The sequence below is a fragment of the Nyctereutes procyonoides genome, unplaced genomic scaffold, assembly GCF_905146905.1.
Source record: "Nyctereutes procyonoides isolate TBG_1078 unplaced genomic scaffold, NYPRO_anot_genome, whole genome shotgun sequence".
Taxonomy (NCBI): domain Eukaryota; kingdom Metazoa; phylum Chordata; class Mammalia; order Carnivora; family Canidae; genus Nyctereutes; species Nyctereutes procyonoides.
This window is the reverse complement of record NW_026575114.1, coordinates 1482322-1503594: the sequence shown is the minus strand read 5'-3', so window position 1 is coordinate 1503594 and position 21273 is coordinate 1482322. Positions and strand designations below refer to the sequence as shown.

The 21273-nt window shown below is 62.1% G+C and overlaps 1 protein-coding gene across 1 annotated transcript; it reads left to right on the top strand.

The window, feature by feature from the left end:
* Positions 1-211: 211 nt before the first annotated feature.
* On the top strand, positions 212-20692 carry WNT9A (Wnt family member 9A). The gene is made up of 4 exons (XM_055333699.1): positions 212-383; positions 14888-15144; positions 16068-16330; positions 17850-20692. Exons 1-4 carry the CDS (start codon positions 289-291, stop codon positions 18330-18332), a joined length of 1098 nt encoding a protein of 365 aa, XP_055189674.1. The 5' UTR covers positions 212-288; the 3' UTR covers positions 18333-20692.
* Positions 20693-21273: the final 581 nt, after the last annotated feature.

Genomic DNA, 21273 nt, shown 5'->3' with positions numbered 1-21273 from the left:
GCCCCCCACACTGCTCCGCAACCCGCCCCCCGCGCTCCGCCTCCACGCGCGGGGCGCGCCCCGACACCCGAAGGGCCGGGCGGCGGCGCGGCGGGGCGGTGCACTCGGCTCGGGTTTCGGCCCGCCCCCGGCGCCGGCGTGACCCCTCCTTGGGCGCGGGCGGGCCGGGCCCAGCTGGCCGGCGCCCCGCCCCCGGCCCGGCGCTCCGGGCGCTATAAGAGGGCGGCGGCCGTGGGGCGCCCTGCGCGGGGCCGGGAGCGCGATGGTCAGCCGCCGAGGCGCGGCAAGATGCTGGATGGGCCCCTGCTGGCGCGCTGGCTGGCCGCGGCCTTCGCGCTGACGCTGCTGCTTGCCGCGCTGCGCCCCTCGGCCGCCTACTTCGGGTAGGTGCCTCGGCGGCCCGGCGGGCAGGCAGGCGGGCGGGCGCGCGGGGACGGGGACGCGGCGCGGGGCGCGAGGCGGGAGGCCCAGGTGCGCGGGCCGGCGGCTGGCGGTGGCCGACGCGGGGCCGGGCGCTGTTTGTTTGCGGCGTGCGCGTTGCTCGGTCAGCGAGTCAGTGTCCTCGCGGCGCTGCGTGGGGAGATGGGCCGGCGTGCCCTACGGGCTGGCACGGGGCCGCGGTCCTCCGTGACCCCGGAGTCGTCGTCGCCGCGACGCACCCGTGCGCCGGCCTCCCTGGAGCACGGGGACCAAGCCTGGTCCTGGCTTCGCGTTAGGCCGCCGGGTTCTGGTGGAACGGCTGTAGCCTCTCCTGGCCCCTGCCCATCCACCCGCCTTGCAGCCTCCCCCTCCTTTCTCTGCTCCAGAAGTTAATTTAACAACAACAAAAAAATACGTACAAAATCCAGATGTTCCTTGCACGGAGCCCCAAAGGGGAAAAAAAATCCCTCCAAGCTGGAGGAATTTATTTTTCTTGCGCTTTGCTTCTTACGCCCGCTCGGCCCGGCCCGCGGGAGCGCTTCTGTGGGACTGGCCGGGTGCGCAGGGCTGGGCGGTGACGCGCCGCCGCTGTCTCAGGGGTCGCTGCCCCACGCTGCCCCGCAGCAGCACTGTGCGTGGTTTCGGCGCGCCGCCCTCCGCCGGTCTTTCCTGCCCTACCTCGCCTCCGTCTCCCACATCTGGGATGCCCAGCCCGGAGACCTGGGGGGGACCCTCCCTCGCTGTGCCACGCAGATGGGCACCCCGAGGTCTGGGCTGGCACCGCGCGAACAGCCCTCTGGGGCCCTCAGCCTCCGCTCCTGCCGCCCGGCGCTGCCCCGGGGCCCCGGCCCACCCTCGCGCCCTGGCCCCTGCCCAGGGCGCCCCTTGGCGGCTCCTGGCTGCCGCCCTCTGCCCGTCACCTGTTCCCTAGCCCAGGGCCCGGGCACCGTCGCGCGGCCGCTGGCCAGCAGAGGGCCCCGTTGGTCCAGAAATGTGGCACGGCCAGGGCGGGGAGAGGCCACTGGGCGAGGAGCCCTGCAGGTGTATCCTGTTCTCAAAGAAAATAAAATATTTTCATGGGAAACTTTCCCTTTGTGTTTTTCTTTCCCCCCTTTCTCCTTCTGTTCCTTTCTCTTGGGTCATCTTCCAGGGTCAGCTCCGTGTCTCCTTCCCTGGAGACCCCACCCGCCAGCCCTCTCCTGGCTGCGGCAGTGGGCCCGGCCCTGCTTAGGGCCTGGGCTGTGCAGAGGCTGGCACGCCCCTGCACGCCATCTGTGCAGCCTTGCCTCGCCCTCGCGGGCAGAGGGAGGGTCAGAGGATGGCCGTCTGGCCGCAGGTCCACGGTGAGTCACGGCAGCCCGGCAGCCAGCTGTGCCTTCCCGCTCTGCCGCCGGCCCAGCCTCGGGTCTGCTTACTAGGCTTCAGACACACCCTACGCTTGTCTGCAGCATGTCTGCTGCCAGCCCTGCTGCTGTGTGGAGGGGAGGTGGGGGTCTTGGGTCCTGGGTCCTGGCCCCCCAACCCCCACCCCCACCGCAGGCAGCACGGGCATTCTGCACCTCTGGGGAACTCGCTGAGCTCTGTGGGCGTGTGGGGGGCATGCAGGGAGGGCTTGCTGTCCCTGGGCCTTCTCTGGCTGGTCCCCTTGCCCAGCGCCTTGTCTCCAGGGGGCGGTCCCATGGAGAGCATGGGTGGCAGACGTGCTGCTCTGGGGACAGCTGGCTCTGCTGGGGCCCCTGCCATCCCCCGGGCTCCTGGCAGGAGAGCTGGGTTCTGTGTGATGGACAGACGTCCTGGAGCAGGGGCAGGCCTGGTGCCAGCTGGAGGGAGAGGAGGAAAGGGTGCTGGTGCTAGAGGGGTCTTTACCCCTGGGCTCCTTGGGAGGTGATTCCCTGATTCCTGAGGAGGGGGCGAGACATGCTGTGGTCTATTCGATACGTGGAGGCCCAGGCTTTCTGGTCAGCAGTGACTTGCTGGGCCCCAGTCTGGGGCCTGTGGTCCTGGCCCAGTGATGTGGCAGGAGCTGGAAGACTGGGGGGAGCAGAGGCCCAAGGTGGGCAGGGCAGGGCAGGGGCTTCCCCCCAGCCTGGTGTGGAGACAGAGCAGGAGGCAGGAGCAGGGATTCAGGCTTTCCTCCTCCCTTCCCCCTCTCTGAAAGCTCTGCCTGGCACGAAGGCTTGCAAGCAGGCAGGGCAGCTCCAGTTACAGCCCAGAAACCGAGAGAGGCTGGCCTGGGGTGGGGTGGGGGGTGTCACGTGGGCAGCAAGAGCCCTCCCTGCCCCCTCCTCGAGGCTGCAAACCCAAGCCACCCTGCTCCTGTTGCCCTGTCTGCCTCTGGCTGCTAGGCAGGACCCGCCAGGCTGCTGCCTGGCCATGGGGACGGGGCTCTTCTCTTTTCCTCCGTGGCCTGGCCCTGCTTCTTGGTGGTGTGATTAGCAGGTGGCGTTTCCATCTGGTTCTCCAGGGGCCTAGACAGCCTCGTCCGGTGCCCTCCTGGAAGGGGGTGTGTGCCTGGCTCCAAGCAGAAAGGGGCCAGTCCCGGGTCTCCTGGTGAGTTTGGGAAACAGGCTCAGAGTCCCACCTCCCCATCCCTGTGGACCTGGGTGGGCTGAAAGCTCCGCCTGCACCCAGCCCTGCCCCTGGTGTTACGGATAAGAGGATGGAGCTGAGGGGTGTCCTGTGTCTGCTGAAGATCCATGCAAGAAGGGATGCCCTCTGACCCAGGCTGAGGCGCTCTGCTGTCCCCGCCTAGCATGGAGCCAGGGCCTGGGTCCAGCAGAGAGGGTGCCATGCTGCCCTTTCTTAGAGATCCCTAGGGTGCCAATCCTGCAGCCGTGGAGACCCCTTGCATCCGGGAGCTGCTTCGGGCTTCTACGGTGGGTAGTCTTTTGGGAACTAATAAAGGCTCCCATGGACCCTCTCAGGGTTGGTCCTGGTACCCTGCATTCTATGAGACACCTTGGCCGGCTGGCTTGGGGCAGCAGGACCCCACTGGGAGGTCTGTGCAGAGGAGGATGTGCGAGGCACGGTCCTGGGGGTTCTCATGCTGGCCGGCCGTTGGTGTGTAGGGGTGCTCAGAGCCTGTCTGAAAGGCAGTTGAGGGGCTCGGGGGCCAGCCGGGGTTTCTGCGATGGAAACAGCTCACATCCTGTAAACCCACCCCGTGAGAGCATGCAGCTCGGCGGTTTCTGGTACATCTACAAGGCTGTGCGGCCGGCACCTCTATCTAATTCCAGAGTGTTCCATCACCCCAGAAACCTCATATCCTGTCCCCGCCCCTGCCCCCCACCCCTGGCAACCGCTAATCCACGTTCTGTCTCTGGATTTGCCTGTTCTGGACATTTTACATAAGTGGAATCATACAGCATGTGGCCTTTGTGTCTGGCTTATTTCACCAAACAATCCATTCTCAGGATTCATCCACGCTGTGGTGTAAACTTGTGCTTGGTTCCCTCTGTGGCCAGATTATTATCGGTCGTGTGGACGCTCCACAGTCTTGTTCTTCCGTGCTCCTGTTGTGGGCACCCGGGGGGCTGGCCCCTTTCTGCTCTCATCCCGCTGCCGTGAGAGGCTTGCAGTTCTGCCGGGTGCGTGCTTCGAGGTGGGAGTGCGGATCCGGGGTGACTGTTTGGAGGAGCTGTTCTACTGGTTTGGCTGTGCCATCTTATGCTCCCAGTAGCAATGCAGAGGAGGGCCAGTATCTCCACACACTCACCAGTTCTAGTTATTTCTGTTATTTTTGTTGTTCTGTTTTGCTTTTTATTCTAGTCATCCCAGGGGATGTGGGGTGGTATCTTTGGTTTGTACGTTTGGTTTGGTTTGGGGCTTTGGTTTGTATGTCCCTGATGTCTGGCACCATGAGCATCCTTCGTGGGCATGCGGGTCGTCTGTATGTCCTCTTTGGAGGAATCTCAACTCACTTCCTTTGCCCCGCTCTAGGCAAGGTTGTGGATCTTTGTTGTTGATTTTTAAGAACTCTTTATATATCTGCATATATTATTGGGCAGAGGACAACCTGAACCAGGAGCTGGCACGCCGTCTCTCACCCATGTGTGCAGAAGCTGCTCGCGTGGGCCTCCACCAGGGATCATTATTCTCCTTGGCCGCCAGCGTGGCTGGGTGGTGCACATGACCATCTGTTTGCTATAGCCTGGTCTGGGGGCCCAGCCAAGGGTTCTGGGGATGTTCCCAAGAGGCTGCCCTGGTCCCGCTCTCCAGCACTGCTGTGCATGTCAGCACCAGGGGGCAGGGGGCAGGGGCCAGGGGGCAGGGGCACCCCTCTGCAGGAGCCTGGGGCCCAGCTGGGAATCCTGTGTGGTCAATGCCTGCTGCCTGCCTGGAGATGGTGTGTGCAGCAGATCCCTGGAGGAGGGAGGAGAGGGAGGGGCTCGGGGCAGGAGGAGGGAGCCCCCTGTAGAGCTAAGAGGCTGCTCACTAGGCATGTGGTGGGCCAGGTGCTCGGGGTCACCTGTTGGGGGAGCCAGCCTCCCGTGGCGGAGAAGGGCGGTGGGCAGCCGGGGGAGGTGTCCCGGTTATCTCAGGCGGTGGGAGCCGTGTAAGCAGCAGGCAGGACAGGTGTGCCCGGAGCAGCTGTGCAAGGCCTCAGGTCTAGCGTCGGTGGGGAGGTCCTGCAGAGGGGGGCCCGCAGAGGGGGTTGTGCAGAGGGGGGTCTGAGGTGGGAGCTGAGTAGGGGCCCACACAAGGGGCCACAGGGAATGTGTGAGGACCCTCGGGAGTGGCCCTGTGGGTGAGGGTGACGTGGGGAGGGGATGTGGCTCTGGGGAAGAGGGGATGCAGGGCAATGGTGGGGCAGGACCCTGGAGCAGGAGCAGGCGTGGGGAGGCAGGTGGATGGAACAAGTGGGCAGGGGTGGGGATGCAGCCCCGGATCCTCTCTGTTCTCCACAGTCTGTCCCTTCCTGTCTTGTCCCGGCCTGTCTGCTCTGCGGGCTCTGTGCCCCCACCCCCCGCTCCAGCACAGAGGCAGTAGAGGCAGGTGCTGAGCGCCAGCCCAGGCCTCGTGGCGAGCCTGAGGTGAGAAGGAAGCCATGGCCACCTGGCCCCCCGCAGCTGTGGGAGCAGATGTCCTGCCACAGCCGGCAGCCGTCTGGACGGGGGGACAGCTGGCCTAATCTCACCCCCATCCTTGCCACTGTATTGGGGGCACTTGTGGGACCCTGCCTGGGCTCCCAGGGTGGCCCTAACTCAGGGTGCTGCCCATTGCTGCCCCGGGGCCCCTGTGTCAAGGACAGTCAGAGAAGTGAGGGGGTAGTTTCACTCCTGGGAAGAATGCACACCTACTATTGCCCTGGGGCCATCGGACCTGGATGGACGCAGGAGATGAGCTGATCAGGGGCCTGGGTTGGTTTCCTGGACGCAGAAAGAGGACACCTGTCAGCAGAGCCGGCCCCCACCCCCGTCCAGGCCTGCAGGGCTGCAGGCTCCTTTGTGTATTGTGCCCTGGGCGGTGGGGCCGCCCCCGCCATACCCGCCCTGCCCCCGGGGGGCCGAGAGGGCGAGAGACCTGGGCCCCCCTGCAAGTGTCCTCTGGCAGCGGGTAGTCTCCGCTGCTCCAGGGTCGGCCTTAGCTGTCGCCTCCTCCAGGAAGCCAGCCAGAGCCTGGCAGGGTCACCCCTGGCCTGCGGAGCTGTCCTCTGGGCTGCCCTGGAGAGCAGGGCTCTGTGCTCAGAGCCCCAGCCCCCCCCCCCCCGGCCCTGTGTCCCCCGCGGCACACACACTACCCTCCCTCTGGCGCCGCAGACCCAGACCCAGCCGTCAGATGCAGGCATCATGGGCCCCTGGAGCTCCGGGGGCGCGGAGTGTATGTGTCTTGGGGCCCAGTATGTCCCCTGGGCTGGGTGGGAGGTGGGGGCCAAGCTGCGCGGCAGGGGCCTCCACGGGAGGGCAGCGCCAACCTGGGTGGCGGGGGGCCGCCGGCTCCGTGACCCGTGGGCCCGGCCCGCCGTCCTCCGCTGCCCCTCCCGGCGCGGTTCCTGGCTGGCCCAGCGCCTCTGGCCGCAGGAGGAAACCCGGCCGCCCAGCTGGCAGGCCCAGCATCTCGAGGCCGGCAGCCGGACGAGAGAATGGAAAAACGCAAGCCTCAAGCTGCGTTTGTTTTTCTTAGCGATACCTGAGGTAGACGCGGCCAGGGAAGTGGTCTGGCTGGGGAGGGGGGAGGCCCCCAGGGGCGCCCAGACCTGAGCGCGTCACGGCCGGCCCCCTCCTGGGCTGCGGAGCCGCAGCAGCCACCCAGCACCACCACCAGCCCCCGGGGCAGGACCTCCCTCGGGGCTGCCCCGGTGTCCCCCTCGGGGCTGGGCACATGAGAGGTCAGCTCTGGTCGGCAAGGGGGTCGTGGAGGTGACATCGTGGAGGCGACACCACTGGCAGCTTTCCCAGGACCTGCGCCAGGTCCTGCCTGTCCCTTCTGTCACAGCTCGTTGGGCTCCTCTTGTTGTGAGGCCTGGGCCGGGGTGATGGGGGTGTCCTGGCTGCTTCCCGCCTCTGCCCTCTGCTGTCCTGGGGGTGCTGCTGGCCCCAGGGGTGCCAAGCGTGTGCAGGGACGTTTCTGTGGGGCTCAGTGGCAGCAGGCCTTGTGCAGTGCCGTTTGCCAGGTGTGGCCGAGGCCTGTGTCTGCCAGCCGACCCCCAGCCCAACCCAAGCCAGGAGCTACCCTGGAGCATCCATGCTGCCCGCCCAGGATGCCTGAATGGACGTGGGGCCCTGGAATGTGGGGCCCTGCAGCTCTCGCAGCTGACGGTGGTGACAGCTGTCACAGACACAAGGGTGCTCGGCCTGTCCGCCCAGAGCGCACGAGTGGCCTGTCGGCCGGGGCCGTCTTCCTGTCCTGCTTGCCGTGGCCGGTGTCCTCTGCCACCTCCTTGTCTGTCAGGGCCCCAGATGGCAGTGGAGCCTGCCGGGAGCACCCGGGGTCCGGGGATGTCTGCACCCACCCCGCCCCACCCCCTCGACCTACGTGCTTGGGCAGGAAACTGGGCAGGACGGCATCAGGCAGCAGGCCTCAGGAGGACGGAGGGTTAATCTCAGAACCAGTTTCTCAGCATTGGAATTTGTTTTGAATTTGATTCACACAGAAATTAAACGCCGTCTGGTGGGGCTGAGGTTTCCTTGGCAGGGTGCTGTGGCTTCTGGAACTCCGGCCTCTTCTCCCTCCGCCCAGCCCAGGGAGCTGGGTTTGTGGGCAGGGTGGCCCTTGGGGTGGCTTGGCCTGTTGGCAGGAAGAAGGGCCGTTGAAATCCGCTCCCACTGTGGAGTGGGAAGGAGCAAGTGCTTTGGGGACCAGGCTCCCAGGCTCCTGCCTGAGGACGAGAGCCTCCCAGCCCCTCGCCAGCACTGCCAGTCCAGCCACCTCACTGCCCTTGGGGGCAGGCAGATTTGGGACAGTATGTGACCAGCTAGGTGCTTGGAGGGGTGGCCCCGTCCCTAGGCCACTGAACAGTCTGAGGCCTGGCCTGTGGAGGGGGATGGGCCCCAGACTTGGCTGTATCTGTCCTGGGTTCTTTGCTCTCCTGGTGGGACTGGGCTGGGCTGGGCGTTCCTCTGAGCTGCTCTGGACTGGTCAGGAGGATGGGCCTTCAGCAGCACGGAACCTTGTCCAACGTGAACTTCTCTCCAGAGCCTTTTCTCAGTTACATCCACAGAGGTCCTCGTTCCAAACAGGGTACATTCCAAGCTTCCAGAGGGTGTGAATGTGGGGACCTGTCTTCTGCTGCTGGCATATGGTGATCAACCTGGGTCGGAGTAGCTGGGCGTGCATGCATGGAGAAGCCTCTGTGCGCCCCACGAAGTGTGGCAGCAGACCTGTGAGCCTGGCCTCACAGGCCCGGTGGACGCTCTCCATGTGCTTTGAGTGAGATAAACTTGGAATTTTTTCTTTCTTTCTTTTTTCTTTCCTTTTCTTTCTTTCTTTTTTTTTTTTTAAGCTTGGAATTTCTATAAGGAATCAGAGACCACAAAAACTAACCCTGCAGGTTTGGAAAACCAAATGGAATTGGGGGGTGGGGAAGATGTGATCTGTCGATTGATTTGAAAGCAGATTAGAAATAGCTGAAGGGAATTAGCGAGGTTGGAAGGTGGGGCAGGAGAGGTTGCACCCAGTATGGCCCATGGAGGTTGGGAGGGGCTGTGGCCCGGGGGGGCCCCTCAGGGTCCCTGCAGGCCAGATGCCAGACTCTGGGGCTAGTGGACAGAGGTCCTGTCTGAAGAGAATGGCCTGGGATTTTCCGAAATTCTCAGAATTTGTTAGGGTCACTACAGGATTCGGGAGGCCCCAAGGAGTCTCAAGCAGAAAATGCAAAAATCATACCAGAACATAAGGAACTGGAAATGCAAAATTCCCAAGATGAAGAGCTACCTGGGAAAACAGATGCAGACAAGGTCTCATGAGCTGCGGAGGGGAAGGTGCACAGGGGCTCTGTGAACTGCTACCTCCTGGGGCGTCCGAGGGAGGTGTTTTCGAACAACTGCAAGCTACCCTGGGGACGAGGATGCTGTACAGGAGCGAGGATGCCCAGGACTGAGTATGTGGGTGCTGAATAGCATCCCGTCGGGTCCTAACAGTGGAGTGCATGATGGCACACATTTTGGGGAGCCTGCTGGCCTGTGTCTTCAGGCCTGGAGTTGCCGCCAGATGTGGGTGAGCCACAGACGGGTGTCCATGTGCAGCAGCCATGAAAGTAATGGGAATGTGAAACTTCAGATTGCGGGGGCAGATGGACTGAAACACCACAGGGCAGGCAGAAAGAGAAACAATAGGTGTGGCCAGTGGAAAAGGTAAGCTACAGCCCCAGCACCCAGTACAGGACATGCCCTAGCTGCAAGGAGAGGGGATTGGGGTTGTAGCGGGCTCCTCAGTCTTATCGTGGGCTCGTGGGTGACACAGATGTAAGCACAGGGCACTTGGGAGGATGGAGAGAGGACACACCAACTCAGTGGACCTTAGGGAGAGAGTGGAACTATAGGAGGGACAGAGAAGCAGTGGGTGCCACAATCCAGGCTCTACATGGTGACCTGGACTCTGCACAATGACTGGGGCTGTGACCCAGGGTCTGCATGGTAACCCAAGCTCTGCACAGTGACTGGAGCTGTGACTCAGGCTCTGCATGGTGACCCAAGCTGTGACCCAGGCTCTGCAAGGTGACTCGGGCTATTGTTTATGCTCTGTAAAGTGACCCAGGCTGTGACCTAGGCTCTGCATGATGACCCACGTTGTCACCCAGGTTCTAAACAGTGACCTGAGCTGTGATCTACGCTCTGCATGATGACCTGAGTTGTGATTGAGGCTGAACTATCTCCAGGCTGTGGCCCAGGCTCACACAGTGACTCGGGCTGTGACCCAGGCTCTGCACAATGGCCCAGGTTGTGACCCAGGCTCTGCATGGTGACCTGAGGTGTGACTCAGCCTCTGCATGGTGACCTGAGTTGTGATTGAGGCTGAACACTATCTCCAGGCTGTGGCCCAGGCTAACATGGTGACTTGGGCTGTGACCCAGGCTCTGCACAATGACCCAGGTTGTAACCCAGGCTCTGCAAGGTGACCTGAGGTGTGATTGAGGCTGAACACTATCTCCAGGCTGTGACCCAGGCTCTGCATGGTGACCTGAGCTGTGATTGAGGCTCTACACAGTTTCCAGGCTGTGACCCAGGCTCTACAGGGTGGTCTGATTGTGATGCAGGTGTAGTAGTTGCTGAAATGCATATTTGAGAAGTGGAGAAGCCTGGAAACACTCAGCCAAGCATCGGTCCCGGATTTAAGGAAAGGAACAGTAAGCCACACCTGAAGAACGCAGACGCAGTGCAGAAATGCACACGTGACACCTGTGCATCTGAGATGAGGAAATCACTCTCTGGGAAGATGTGATGAGTCAGATGCAGCGGAGACACTCAGAGCACTCCTCTACCAGGAAGTCCCCCAGATTCTGCAGACAGAAGAGGGATGCTGGACACTTAGATGGCAGTGCGGCTGCAGGTTCTGAGGAAACGCAGAAAACGGGACGAAACGTCTGGACAGGCAAACCCACCAAGTGGATTAGTGGGGGGCAGGGGTGGGGGCCGCAGCAGTGCCTTTCTTTGTGAGACTGTGAAATACCCTGCAGTCGACCTGGAGGTGTTTGCACATATCTGGGAATGTGTGCAAGACCCTGATTCCAGGACCTCAGGTGAGTGATTTTATGGCATGTGAATCATACCTCCGCAAAGCTGATTGGAAAAGAGAAAAGTACTTGGATCAGAAGGAAGATCTTTTCATCCAGCAGAGGTCAGGCCACGGGGCTTCGCAGCAAGTCCTACCAAACAGGACAACAGGATGCTAGTCTGACCTGTCTTCCGGCAAAGTTATAGAGCGAATTCTTGCTGAGGCGCGGAAACCTGGAAACCTGGCAGGATGAGTGTGGAAGAGAAAATTAGAAATGCAGGTGCAGGGGCCTAGACACAGCATCCTGGGGCAGCAGCTAGGGTGTGAGGGAGGCCAAGGCACCCCGCTGTCACTCCGGGAGAGCAGGGAATGGCTGGTTTAAACAGATGACAGCACAGGAGTCACATGCCCGCAGGGGCCGGGGCTACCTCTGATGACCCTTAACATCTGTTGGTGAGTTTTGAAAAGCTTGGAGCAGACGTAAAGTGGGGGGAACTTCTTTAGCCTAGAGGCAGCCTCAAACCACATGCTCGTGGCTGAAACGGCCAGAGCTTCCTATGAGGACCAGGACTCAGGCAAGGATGCTGTGGCTGCCTGTGACGTGTCTCAGACCCTCGGGCAGGATGGCGGTGTGTCTGCGGCGATGGTGTTCCGGCCAGGTGAGCACTGTGATGCTCCGGCTCTGTCCTCTGGTGCTCTGCCCACCTGCAGGGCCTCTGCACCTCCCGAGGGGTCTGGGTGGCAGGGACGCAGGTTTCGGCATGTGGTACAGGTGAGCAAGGGCGAGGTTCCCTGTATCCTGGCCCCGGAGCCTATGTCTCTCTCTCACGCAGGGCACGCCTCCCTTCCAGCACGAGGAACCATCAAGGCGCTGGGCCCCACGGAGCAGTGGGCAGATTGTGCACCGTGGTGCTCAAAGCCCTCATGGAGCAGGAAGGCAGCAAGGGTCCCTGGGATGGAAAGAGAAAGCCAGCAGCCTCGTCTGTCTGCAGACCACATGATAGGACACAGCCTCTGGATGCTGTCGGAGGCGAATCCCCACACGGTGGGCGCACAGGAGGCCAGCTAACGTCGGATCAGCTGCACGTCCCCGCTCCTGGTCAGGAACCGACCAGCACAGGGCCCGTACCTGTCACATGGTGTGGGGCTGCTGCTCAGCCTCCTGGCCCAGCACGGGCAGAGGGCAGCCAGCTGGGGTGGGGTCAGGGTGGGCAGCTGGGCAGGGCCTGAGCTGTGCCAGGGGCCTGGGGCACCATTGGGGCTGGACCAAGCAGCATCAGATCACAGGCCCTGTAGGTGGAGGCTGGCCTGCGGGGCTGCATGTGGAGCATTGCTGGTTTGCACGGGCCCCCGCCGTCCCATGCACATGTGACAAGCTCTCGGGGATGGAAGCGAGCTGCTGCTGCCCGGGGCCTCCCGTGTTCTGGGCCGACTCCTGCCCTGGGCCCCCTGGTGCAGCAGGTTGTGGCTTCCTGGTACCTGCCAAGCTCCACGGTACGGATAGCCCCATTGTTCAGCCAACTGCGGGCCTCGCGGTATAACACGGCGCTCCCGGGGTCATGTCATGGCAGGCGTGGGTTTCGAGTATGTGACATGAGTGTGCATGCTTTTTCGACCTGTATCTGGAGCCTGTAATTCTGGAGACAGACCTGGGGGGCCTGCGTCCAGACTCCCAGCCTGCAGGACTGCCCCCCCCCCCGCCGTGTCCCAACTGTCCTGATCTCTGTACCTCCAAGGATGCATCTGTGGTGTTTCTGAGTCGGGTGGAGCTTCTTGTAAGTTTTACGAGATGTGTTCCCTCCCCTTAAGCTCCGTGCTTCTATCTCATGTCCACTCGCCACCGGCTCCTTTTGTTGCTGCTCCACAGGCAAGTCCGCATGCACCTGCACACACGGAGGAAGCTGGCTCCTGTGCCCATGTGTCCCCTGAGACATGTCTTCTGGTTTTTGGACTCTGCAGCCCTTTGCTGGGCACAGGTTCCTGTCCTTTTGGAGGCACAGGAACTCACTGCATTTTTAAGGGCCATGTGGATGCAGGCCAGCCCCAGGGGAGCCCTGCCCTCAGCCCTGTGGGCCATGTGGACACAGCACTTCCAGGCGGGCTGGGGGTGGTGTCACCCACCATCTCACTGCCTCTCCTCATCCACACCCACAGCTGCCCTTCCCAACACAGCCCCAGGTACTCCGGGGATGGCCTTGCCATAGTTGGTCCGTTTGGACCCAAGATGTCTTGGCACCAGCCTGGAGCTGGTTAATCTTGAAGAATCCAGTCTCGGGGACATGCAGGTTGCAGGCCACAGCTCTCTGATGTGTGGTGGCGTGCCGTCCTGGGCACAGCTGTTGACATTCCTGTCTGGGGACCAGTCGCCACTGTGGGAGCTGCCTTTGTGTGGGGAGTGGCCCTTCCAGCCCCTGGCGTGGCGTCGTCAGGCTCCTGCATGCCCCTGGCCCAGCTTGGCAGCTGTCCTTGTGTTTGGGGCTGTCTGAGCTCCGGCATGAGGCCTGGGAGTGTAGGAGCCATCCAATGTCCACCCCTACACATACCCATGTCTTTGGGCGTGAAGCCCTAACCCAGGATGTGTCGCTGCGTCCTCCCTGTCCTGTGGCTCATCCAGCACGGTGTCCTAGCTCCGGGCTCACACGTGCCTTCTCCCCAAAGGCCTTGCTGCCCATGTGAGGCCTGTCTGTGCTCTGGAATCTTGTTGGGCTTCTCATCGGCTCACACCCACACTGGTCACTGTGCACCAGTGGGCCCTCCTGGCCCAGAGTGTCCCCAGGCATGTGCCCTGTAGCGTCTGTATGGACTCAGGCTTGTAGGAACATGCTTTGGGTTCTGCTCGGCAGTGCCCTTGTCCATGGGGCCAGTTGGAACTCTCCGCTCATGTCCATGCGCTCTCTGGTGCTGGCTGGCTTGGAGCACCATGGGGAAGAGGGCCAAAGTCTGGGGTGGCTGTTCTCAGGGAGCCACCAGCCACCAGTGTGAAGAGGGTGGTGGGGTTGGTTCTTTCCCCTCCGGGTGCATCACTGGCCTCAGGCCCTGCCTTCGTAGCTTCACTCTGCAGGCTGTGTGCACAGAGCTGCCTATCTGCCACCTGACCGCCTGCTCCCCTCTGCACCCCAGGCCCAGACCATCTGCAGTGGCATCCCCGTAGCCTTGCCCTGCTCCTGCCTGGGCTTTAGCACCCTGGCCTCCTGTCCACAGGGAGCTGACCAGAAAGGCAAGACAGGTGCTGCTCCTTCAGGGGCCTGGGTCCGGGACCCTTGGAGCAGGGATAGGTTCTACCCTGCATAAGCCCTGCCCTTGGCAGAGTAGGTGTGGATCCACCTCAACACACACCCAGGCCCCCGCAGCAGGCAGGGCCAAGGAGAGGCCACACAGGGGGATGTGAAGGGCAGGGGGAAGGCTGGGGCTTTGGAAGCCAGGACCTTAGGCTGTTCCCAGGGAGCCTAGCCTCCAGTATCAATGCTGGGGTCTGCTACAAGGCCTGCCCGGATCCCTTCCCTGAAGAAAGCCGCTGGGAGCCAGCCCAGTGGCCACCATGCCCTTGAGGGGGCTTTCAAGTGGCAGCAGGAAGAGGGATGGAGCAAAGTGTCGCATTAAGTGTCTGGGGATGCCTGGCACCCCTGGCTCCTCTGGGCTGGTTGGCTGGGGTGGGGAGGCTTGTTTCCTGTGATGTGCATGTGGGGAGGGTCTAAGCCCCACCCACATCTGGTTGGGCACTCCCACCCACCTTGTCCTGAGGGCTAAGGGTCTGGCAGATGCTGGGCAAGGGTGTGTGAGGACACAAACCTCTGGGTCGGAGCCCAGAGCAGGCAGGAGGTCCGAACTGGTCCGTCCCTGGGTGAAGCATATGAAATGGGGGTTGGGGAAAGCCTAAGAACTGGTGGTTGACCCTCAAGGTCTGGACCTTAGCTCAGATGAGAGATGTGGAGCTGCAGGAGAACCAGGAACCGGCCTGGGTTCTGCGGGAGGTCCTCTGTGCCCAGGAGTTCCGGGAGACCCCACTGGGCCCTGCAGGGCCATCTGCAGAGGTGGCAAGTGGGCAGGGAGTAGCCCAGGGCCCTCTCCCAGAGGCTGCAGGCTGAGGGGCTGGGCCACCCCAGCTGGGGTCCTGGAGGAGTGCCTGCTCCGGCTGGGTAAGCACAGGAGCAGGTGGGTGCGTCCATGTGGTCCCCCTGGGCTCTGACACCCCTCCCTGCCCTGACCAGCTGTGCCCTTGGCACACATGCTGCGCTGGGCTGCCCTCCCCAGGTGTGGGTATGTGTGGTGGTGCTCACCTCCAGAGCGGCCCTCACCCCGGCCCCTCTGCACCCAGGCTGACTGGCAGCGAGCCCCTGACCATCCTCCCGCTGACCCTGGAGCCCGAGGCTGCAGCGCAGGCACACTACAAGGCCTGCGACCGACTGAAGCTGGAGCGCAAGCAGAGGCGCATGTGCCGCCGAGACCCAGGTGTGGCCGAGACGCTGGTGGAGGCGGTCAGCATGAGCGCCCTGGAGTGCCAGTACCAGTTCCGGTTCGAGCGCTGGAACTGTACTCTGGAGGGTCGCTACCGGGCCAGCCTGCTCAAGCGAGGTGAGTGCACCATAGTGCCTGGCAGGCCTTCCAGCTGGGTCTGTGCCCCCGGGGCACCACTCCTTCACCTGGTCCTAAGGCCCCTCTGAGTGGCTTAGGGAGCCTGGGTGCTTCACTTCCTCCAGGCCGCTCACTCCCTCGGTGGGCTCAGTCTTCACTTGATCACCCTTCCCTTCTGGCCCATCCGTCCATCCACCTGTAGTTCCTCCCTCCTTCTGAACTGCCAGTCTAGTCGCCAGCCCTGCCACCTGGTCCTGTCCCTGCCCCTTCCTTCCCACCTGCCCCTAACTCCTACCCTGCTCTCTTCCCACCCAGACCCTTGACTCGCCTTTCCTCTTGCCTTGCCCCTCCTTGGGGAAAACTTGCTGGCCCCAGGAGGCATATTTGGGTGCTTTGATGCGGCCTAAGGCAGCTCTGATGGCTCTGGCCACATGGTGGTGACCAGGGCCCAGCGGCTGGGCATGAGGTCCAGCTGGTGCCCTGAGTAGAGAGCCTTCTTCCTTACGTCTCCCTTGGACTCTGATCTGAGCTTCTCAACAGTCTCCTTTAAAAACTGGGGACCTGAGACCCAGGGCAGGGAGGGGCTCGCCGCCAGTCTGGTGGGTAGGTGACCTTGAAGGACGAAATTTCTGATCCCTGGGCAGAGCTGGGTCTCCAGGTGCTGTGAACTCTCTGTGCCCTCTTCCATCATACCCCGGGGCAGAGGGAGCACGCCTCCTCCCTGTGGGCCTCCACCACAGCCCAGGCAGGTACGCCCCTACCCAAGGCGATCATCAGCCAGGGTCCTTCCCATGGACCCTACCTGTGGCCAGGAGTCAGGGCTCTGGTCGGACTGCCCCGACTTGGCTGTGCCTGGGCCACATGGGGGGTGCTCCCGCTGGCTCACCGGCCGATCGTCCCTGCGCCACCCCCGCACCCCGCAGGCTTCAAGGAGACTGCCTTCCTCTACGCCATCTCGTCTGCGGGCCTGACCCATGCGCTGGCCAAGGCGTGCAGCGCGGGCCGCATGGAGCGCTGCACCTGCGACGAGGCCCCGGACCTGGAGAACCGGGAGGCCTGGCAGTGGGGTGGCTGCGGGGACAACCTCAAGTACAGCAGCAAGTTCGTCAAGGAGTTCCTGGGCCGGAGGTCGAGCAAGGACCTGCGAGCGCGTGTGGACTTCCACAACAACCTCGTGGGTGTGAAGGCAAGCGGGGCGGGGCACCGCGGGGTGGGGCGGGGAGTCCACAGGACAGGGCGTCTGTGGGCAGGCTGTCTGGGGCGGCAGGGTGGGGGATCTGTGGGCGGGGCATCACTGGGGCTGGGCGTCTGTGGGGCGGGGTGGGGCATCCATGGGAATGGGCTGGGGCTGCTGCTTGGGGGTCAGTGCCACCCTTGAGCTGCCAGCCGGGCCCTGGAGCCTCCCTGCCTGTCAGGCTCACTGTCTTCCGGGGGTGCTAGGTGCCGCTGTGACCTCTCATGAGGTGGGGGGTCCGGGGGTGTTCTGGGGGCTGCTGGCTGCAGGCGGGTTGGACCTGGGGCTGCCTGGCTCAGCGCCATCCTCCACCCTCCTTGCAGCCCCTCAGCGCCAGAGGAGGCCTGGGGCCCATCACTAGGGCCATTCCCCCCCCTGTGGACAGAGCACCCCATCCCCACAGCCCCCACACACCTGGGACCACCAGACACCCCCTGAGGCTCTGTGGGGCTGTGGGATGGTCAGGGGCTCTGCGTGCTCGGCAGGCTGCCCCTGGGATGTGGAGCTCAGCCGTGGTGGGGGGGGGGGGCTGTAATTAGAGCCAGCCCTGCTCTGAGCCCTTTTTATTGAGAAACAAGAGTTCTGAGTCCTGTGCTTATTAAAGAATCAATTTCCCCTTTTCTCTTTGGAGCTGTGCCCCCCTTTGTACCCTCCCGGGAGGGGCGGGAACAGATTAAATCCCTAAGGCGAGGCTCCTTTTCTTTTGCATTCTCTCTTTTGTAAGCTATTAATGAAAAGTCAGAATATGGAAAGTGCTCTATTAGCTCTGCTGGGCCAGGGAAGCAGCACTTTAATTAAATTTGTCCGAGTTTCTCAGCAAAGTGTCATTGAATGTGACTCTTCTATTGCCTGGCCAGAGGGCAGCTACGTTTCCTAATCCCCCTCAAGCCAGTGGGCCCTCCCTGGGGGCAGCGTGGGAGCTCTGGCCCGGCTTGGGGATGGGGTGCCCTGGGGAAGGCCTCCCCTCTCTGCTGTCAGGGATCCCCGTGTGGGTGGTCAGATAGGAGGCCCCTCCGTGCAGCCCTGTGTGTGTGTACATGCGGGTGCCGCTCCTCCTCTCTGGAGGATCTGATGGCCGGTCCTGCCAACTGGGCAAGTAACTCACTTGTCCTCCCTCCCTCCAGGAAGCAGGATGCTGAGACCAGACTGGGAGGTCCTGGTGGGGCGTTGGCAGTGAGGCTCCCCGGGTGGCATGCTCAGCCCCTGCGGGCGGGCAGCCCTGGATGCAGGGAGGGACGGTCCCCACCAAAGGCCTCCACTGTGGGGCCAGGTCCTGGATGTAAGGCATCTGTCCTAGGCCATCAGAGGCTTGGAGAGGGGAGGGATAGGCACATGAGCCAGGAGCCTGGGTGATGGGTAGTGATAATCTGCCAGGTTGGCCTGGGACCTGGGGGGCCTGGGGGTCAGCTGTAGGGGCTGTTCCCAGCCTCACAGTGTGGCCCTCATGCCCAGCTCCCCTCCCCCCCACCAGGTAATCAAAGCCGGGGTGGAGACCACGTGTAAGTGCCATGGTGTGTCGGGCTCCTGCACCGTGAGGACATGCTGGCGGCAGCTGGCACCCTTCCATGAGGTGGGCAAGCGCCTGAAACACAAGTATGAGACGGCGCTCAAGGTGGGCAGCACCACCAATGAGGCCACTGGTGAGGCCGGTGCCATCTCGCCACCTCGGGGCCGGGCTACAGGGACAAGCGGCAGTGACCCGTTGCCCCGCACACCAGAGCTCGTGCACCTGGATGACTCGCCGAGCTTCTGCTTGGCCAGCCGCTTTTCCCCAGGCACTGCTGGCCGCAGGTGCCACCGGGAGAAGAACTGTGAGAGCATCTGCTGTGGGCGTGGCCACAACACGCAGAGCCGGGTGGTGACGCGGCCGTGCCAGTGCCAGGTGCGCTGGTGCTGCTATGTGGAGTGCAGGCAGTGTACCCAGCGTGAGGAGGTCTACACCTGTAAGAGCTGAGCCCCCCGGGTTGGGGCCCCCGGTACACCTGGCACATGGTGACAGGAGCCTGGGGATGGGCTGGGTGGGCTATCTCTGCCCCTCTGTCCCCCTTCTCCAAGACTGAGGGTGGGAGGTGGCCCTGGTGTGGCCCCGCATCCCTGTCCGCCCCCACCTCATGACCTGAGAGCGCTATACCATGCTTTCTAAGCTGTGTCCGTCCCTAAGAGGCCAGTTCCTGCAGAGTGGTGCCCCTCCCTGCTCTGGGCTCCCTCTGCCGAGCGGCAGGCACATCTTTGTGATCACATAGGTCCCCTGTGTGGCCGCCTGTGGGCTGTCCTGCTCCAGCACTGGCTTAGAGAGTCAAACCACTAGGAGAGAGACAGCCCAGCTGCCCGGGTGTGGGGGTCACTGCCATCCCCTCTGACATGGAGCGCTTCTCTCGGGAGTGATACCGGTGACTTTTAAATTATTTTTATTTAACTAATATATAATAATTATTTTTCCACCCCCACTCTGTCTCAGGCCTCAGCTTCCTCTACTCTGGAGGGAGCCTAGTCTGGAGGGTTCCTTCCCTCCCTCCCCCCATGCCCCTCCTAACCTCTTTGCCTGATCTGCTTTGTCGTTTGAAACCACTAAAATTGAGAGGGATGTTGCTGTTGTGTTTAAAGTAGTAAAGCAGGTTGTATCCAGTAGCCCAAGCCAGCTGTCCCCCAGGGACCCTACTCTGGGCAACTTTGGGCATGCATTCCTGCACTCCAGGCTCTTCTGTGTGGGGTTGGAGGCTGCAGGGGGCTGGGCAAAAGGGAAGGGGCCATTTCATAGCTTGCTTCGTGTTAGTGTTACCGTGGGAGGAGGCGGAGGTAAGGACGGGTGTGGACAGTGAGAATCTGGGGCTAGGATTTGGCAGAGGGTGGGCTGCTCTCCTTGGCCAGGCTGTTGTATTTGCAGGGAAGGAAAGTGGATGGGCGACACTGACCTGGTTTGGTTTGAGTGTGTGTGCATGTGTGTGTGTATGCCTGCACGAGTGTGCATGAGCACACGCGTGTGGGAAGCACGTGTGCATGAATGCGCCTGCATGTTTGTGCATGAGCACCTGCATGTGTCTGTGTGTTGCGTATGTGCGTGTGAGCACGTATTATGTGTGTACACACATGAGAATGTGTGAGCCTATGTGTGTATCTGTGTGAGTGTACATGGGAGTACATGGGGGCTTGTATGAGCACACACATATGTGCCGTGTGCATGTGTGAGAGCATGTGTGGTTGTGTGTCCATGTGCACATGTGATACGCATGCGTGCATGTGGGTGAACACGTGCCTACGTGTATCTGTGGTGTGTGCCTGTGTTGGCACGGTCAGTGGTCAGCTGGGGCGGCCTCGCCTGCAGTCCTTCCTTAGGGTGGAGTGGCCCTTCCCCTGTTGGCATGAACTGCAGCCCTGGCTCCCAGGTCCTCCAGCTGTGGCTGTTTGGTGGCAGGGTGCAGTGTCCCCCCACCCCCAGGGGAGTGGCTGTGTCCCCGGGGGGACACAGTGTGAGGGTGCGGTGCAGACTTGGGAACTACTGAGTGAGGGGGTTCCCTGGAGTCCCATGGGCTCCGGGAACCCTGGGGACTGTGTTTTTAAAAGGAAACCTATTTATGTGGCTGTGGGGCTCCGTCCCTGGTCATAGTGTAAATAGTAAAGTCTATTCTGTGGTTCAGAGAAGCTCCCCGTGAATATGTGCATCCTGAGGGGGGACATCATGAGGGGGACCGGGGCCCAGTGCAGGTGCAGCCAGCCACGCCCATGACAAGACTGTAGCTCAGTCACTTCTGGGTCTGCAAAGGCAGCATGCCAGAGGAAGGAGATCGTTTTAACCAGATACCACATTTAGCTCTATGTCATAAATATAAAGTATTTTTTTAAACAAGGCAGGCTGGAAACGTCTGCTGGCTGGTGTGTTTATGTATAAATATATATCAGAATATCTTGCTAAACAAAGAAGCAACTCCTCCCGATGGAGCCTCCCAGCTCACTTCTCTTCGGTGCAGGAGGGATCCTCTAGAAGAAGCTGTATTCTGGGGCCAGGCCTGGGCCCCTGGGTCAGCCTCTCTGGGAAGGGGAGCGGGCCACAGGCGGGAGCCATGCGGAGGGCCAGGCGGGTCCCGGCCACCTGCTCCCCGCTGGCCACTCAGACGGGGTCGCACCAGGTGCGGGCATTCACACGCGAGCTCTCATCTCTGCACCGAGTGCGTCTCTCTCTTGCGAGCCTAGCATTTCTCTACCTCATCTGTACAGCGATAGCATGTACTCGAGTGACTTGGAGAATGTATTTATTTAACGCTTTGTGTAATGGAACAGAAACCAAATGGACACTAAATAAATGTATTTTAAATTATAGCCCCATCTGAGTCTGCTCCCTTCAGAGGGGTTCTGGAAGGCCTGAGGGAGGAATGTGTGAGGGAGGGGGGTGGGGAGGAGGGCCTGGGGAGGAAGAGGATCTGAGGGGGGAAGGAGAGCCAGAGAGCCGGAGGGGGAGGAGGGTCTGAGTGGGGAGGAGGGTCTAATGAGGGAGGAGGGTCTAAAGGAGGAGGAGGGCCCCAGGGGGGAGGAAGGCCTGAGGGGAAGGAGGGTCTAAGAGGAGGAGGGTCTGAGGGGGGAGGAGGGTCTGATGAGGGAGGAGGGTCTCATGGAGGAGGAGTGTGTGCGTGGGGAGGAGGTACAGGCTTAGGAGCAGGAGTTCCCTTGTGGGCAAGCAGCACCCAGCGGGCTGGACTGCAGAGGTGGAGGTGTGCTGCACTGTCCTCAATGCAGAGGCTGCACCTCCCCTGTGCAGAGGTCCCAGCAGGGTCGGAGGTCCGTGCACCTGTTTACGGGCCAACCCTGGTGCTGGGGCCCCTGGGGCTGTCCAGCTTGACCCCTGTCCTGGCACCCAGCCTCGCCTTCCAGGACTTTCAGGGAGGGCCATGTGAGCCTGGCCA

Bases quoted from the DNA above. Each gene is read 5' to 3' on its own strand.
- WNT9A (XM_055333699.1), top strand. From the start codon at position 289: ATGCTGGATGGGCCCCTGCTGGCGCGCTGGCTGGCCGCGGCCTTCGCG. The intron at 384-14,887 runs GTAGGTGCCTCG...CTCTGCACCCAG, and splicing joins CCCTCGGCCGCCTACTTCGG to GCTGACTGGCAGCGAGCCCC. The intron at 15,145-16,067 runs GTGAGTGCACCA...CGCACCCCGCAG, and splicing joins GGCCAGCCTGCTCAAGCGAG to GCTTCAAGGAGACTGCCTTC.